General features: G+C 44.3%; 1 protein-coding gene across 1 annotated transcript in view; it reads left to right on the forward strand.

The window, feature by feature from the left end:
• Nucleotides 1–371: 371 nt before the first annotated feature.
• SARC_08985 (hypothetical protein) overlaps nucleotides 372–2,845 on the forward strand; it is a gene marked incomplete at both ends in the record, with an annotated part of 4,223 nt that continues 1,749 nt past the window's right edge. Inside the window, 4 exons of the mRNA XM_014297024.1 lie at nucleotides 372–539; nucleotides 1,393–1,513; nucleotides 1,817–1,896; nucleotides 2,645–2,713. Of these exons, the coding sequence (XP_014152499.1) occupies nucleotides 372–539; nucleotides 1,393–1,513; nucleotides 1,817–1,896; nucleotides 2,645–2,713 (438 nt within the window). The remainder of the gene's footprint in view (nucleotides 540–1,392; nucleotides 1,514–1,816; nucleotides 1,897–2,644; nucleotides 2,714–2,845) is intronic.

The following is a 2,845-nucleotide window of genomic DNA, read 5'->3' on the forward strand; positions in this document are numbered from 1 at the left end:
CACACACACACACATATATATATATATATATATATATATATATGTATGTATATATACATATATATAAATATATTCACATAAGCTGTTGTAGATATGAATATAGCATATATACTACTGTCTATATTGATCTATCCATATATCCATATATGCTATTGTTATATAAATATTTGCATACATGCTTATATATACAATGTACATGGTACTTGCTAATACTTATACAAACATTTGCGTAAATGCTTGCAAACCCTTCCATATACAATCGAATACAACCCAGTCATACCTTCGTGCAATGATCCACACCACACATCCGCCCAACCTCACAGCTAGCTACAGAAGTCCAGGAGGCCTTCGCATACACTCTGCGTGCAGAGATGGGGTGTGACCCAGACGCCTACACCAACATGGATGAACTAGTCGAGGAGTGTACCGAACAGCTCAGACAGCTCGAGCTCAAACCCACCCGCACAGAGAACCCGATGATCTATCATCTGGATGTCAGTGCTATGTACCCGAACATCATCCTGACTAACCGATTGCAGGTGGGTGTTGGCCTGTGTGTGGTTTTTAGGGTTCTAGGGTTTAGGTGTGTGTGCCAGGGGATGTCTTTGTACTGTTATATAACTCGTGACATCATGTATGGTGTCGGGAGATTACGTCTAGGTGAACGCGTAGATGACGGGCTTGTATCCAATCGTAGCACTCTTCGCACTGGCTTCAGTATGTCTTTGCCTATACACGTCCGTTGTCGTCGTGTCTGTAAACTAGCTGCTCTTGCTCATCAGCTATCTCCAGGTACGCTTGTGCTCGTGTTTTCTGCCAGTACCCCTCTGCTTACTTCATCTGCATCCGAACACACAAGCATCACTATCCTAACGCACACACACACACTCTCTCAACTGGCACGCAAATCTGGTCTATAAATAGCCCTTCCTATCATACACACACACTCTCTCCCAACTTCCACACGTGCATATATGTTCTATAAATAGCCGAACACACAAGCATCACTATCCTGTCATACACATACACTCTCTCTCATATACACTCATGCACATCTGTTCTATAAATAGCCCTTCTTATCATACACACACCCTCTCTCCCAACTTACACGCGTGCATATCTGTACTATATATAGCCCTGCCTATCATACACAAACCCTCTCTCATATACACTCATGCACATCTGTTCTATAAATAGCCCTTCCTATTATATACACACCCTCTCTCCCAACTTATACGCGTGCACATCTGTACTATATATAGCCCTGTCTATCACACACACACACTCTCTCTCAACTTACACGCATGCACATATGTTCTATAAATAGCCCTTCCTAGCATACACACACTCTCTCTCCCAACTTACACGGGTGTACATCTGTTCTATAAATAGCCCTCTGCGCTGGTGGACGAGGCCACATGCGCCGTATGCGACTTCAACCGTCCCGGTGCAGACTGTCAGCGAACTATGGAGTGGATATGGAGAGGCGAATACATACCCGCAAGCAAACAAGGTAGGTATATAATGCTGAAGGGTGGTACGCTACACCTTACCCGCAAGCAAACAAGGTAGATGTAAAATACTGAAGAATGATACGCTACACCCATAGGGCTGTGTTGTGAGGCGGGCTCGTAGAACGCACTACATAATGAGAATCTCCATCAAGAGTAGCTAAACTTGCACTGTAGAAGAATTGGGAAACGGCGGAGATCGCTGCGTGCGCAAGGTCAACCTGTACACAAACTTGCTGGTATATTGCCATTCCAGTCCTAATCCTTCCCACTTTCGAATCAAAATTTGGAATCGGGATCGGCAGATTATAATCAGATCAAACAGCAGTGTGAAAACGAGACGCACCCCCCACCATCGTACAACAAGGACGGCCCTCGCAGAAGGGTATGTGTTCAACTGTAGCGCTTGCTGAAACCGACTGGAAGTCCAATAGTATATACACGTAGAGTGTGTCCATGCACGCATGCATGTTGGTTCTGTGTACAGGATGGGTTGGGGTCTGCGATGTTTCGGTTGCGTTTGTGAGGGGAGTGGTTACAGAGTGGCCGAATGCAATCGGGGTTTTAGGATCGACTCACGCTTGTGTGTCGTGAACTACTAGCACTCTCAATGCAGGTGTAGGCTCTACATTAACAATATCTCAGAGTATACCAATATACTGGCAGTTAGCAGCATACATACATACATACATACATACCCAGTCCACTTAGTAGTTAGCAGCATACATACATACATACATATATACATATCTAGTCCACATAGTAGTTATCAGCATACAAACACACATGCATACATAACTTATCCACTTAGTAGGTATCAGCATACACACATATATACATACATACCAAGTCTACTTACAATCGAAATCTTTCTGTTGCTATGAAAAGTCTCGTTGAGGGTGAATAACACTGCATGCGAGTGTTGCGATGGAGGAGGTTATTCGTAGTCGTAGTGAATTGCAGACTAAGATATACGTAACGGGATCAGAGAGTGGCAGGGGCTTCGGGGCGAGTGGCAATGCGGGGTAGCGCTCCAGCGGAGTAGTCTATTTTTAGCCGTCTTCTATATATAGCTTTTACCCAACAATGTATTTCTATACTGATATCGAGTGTTACTTTCCATTGCACCTCAGTTCCACGAACTCAACGCCGTCGACCAAGCGAACACCATCAAGAAACGACTGCAGGACTACTCAAAGGCGGTAGGTGACAGCGGATGGGCTGTCATTCTGTGTGCGCTGCTACACGCTGTTGCATTTATGTTTTCGCATAACAGTATATATGGGTACAACACACACACACACACAAACACACACTCACAAACATATATACAT

The sequence above is a fragment of the Sphaeroforma arctica genome, assembly GCF_001186125.1.
Source record: "Sphaeroforma arctica JP610 unplaced genomic scaffold supercont1.865, whole genome shotgun sequence".
NCBI lineage: Eukaryota > Ichthyosporea > Ichthyophonida > Sphaeroforma > Sphaeroforma arctica.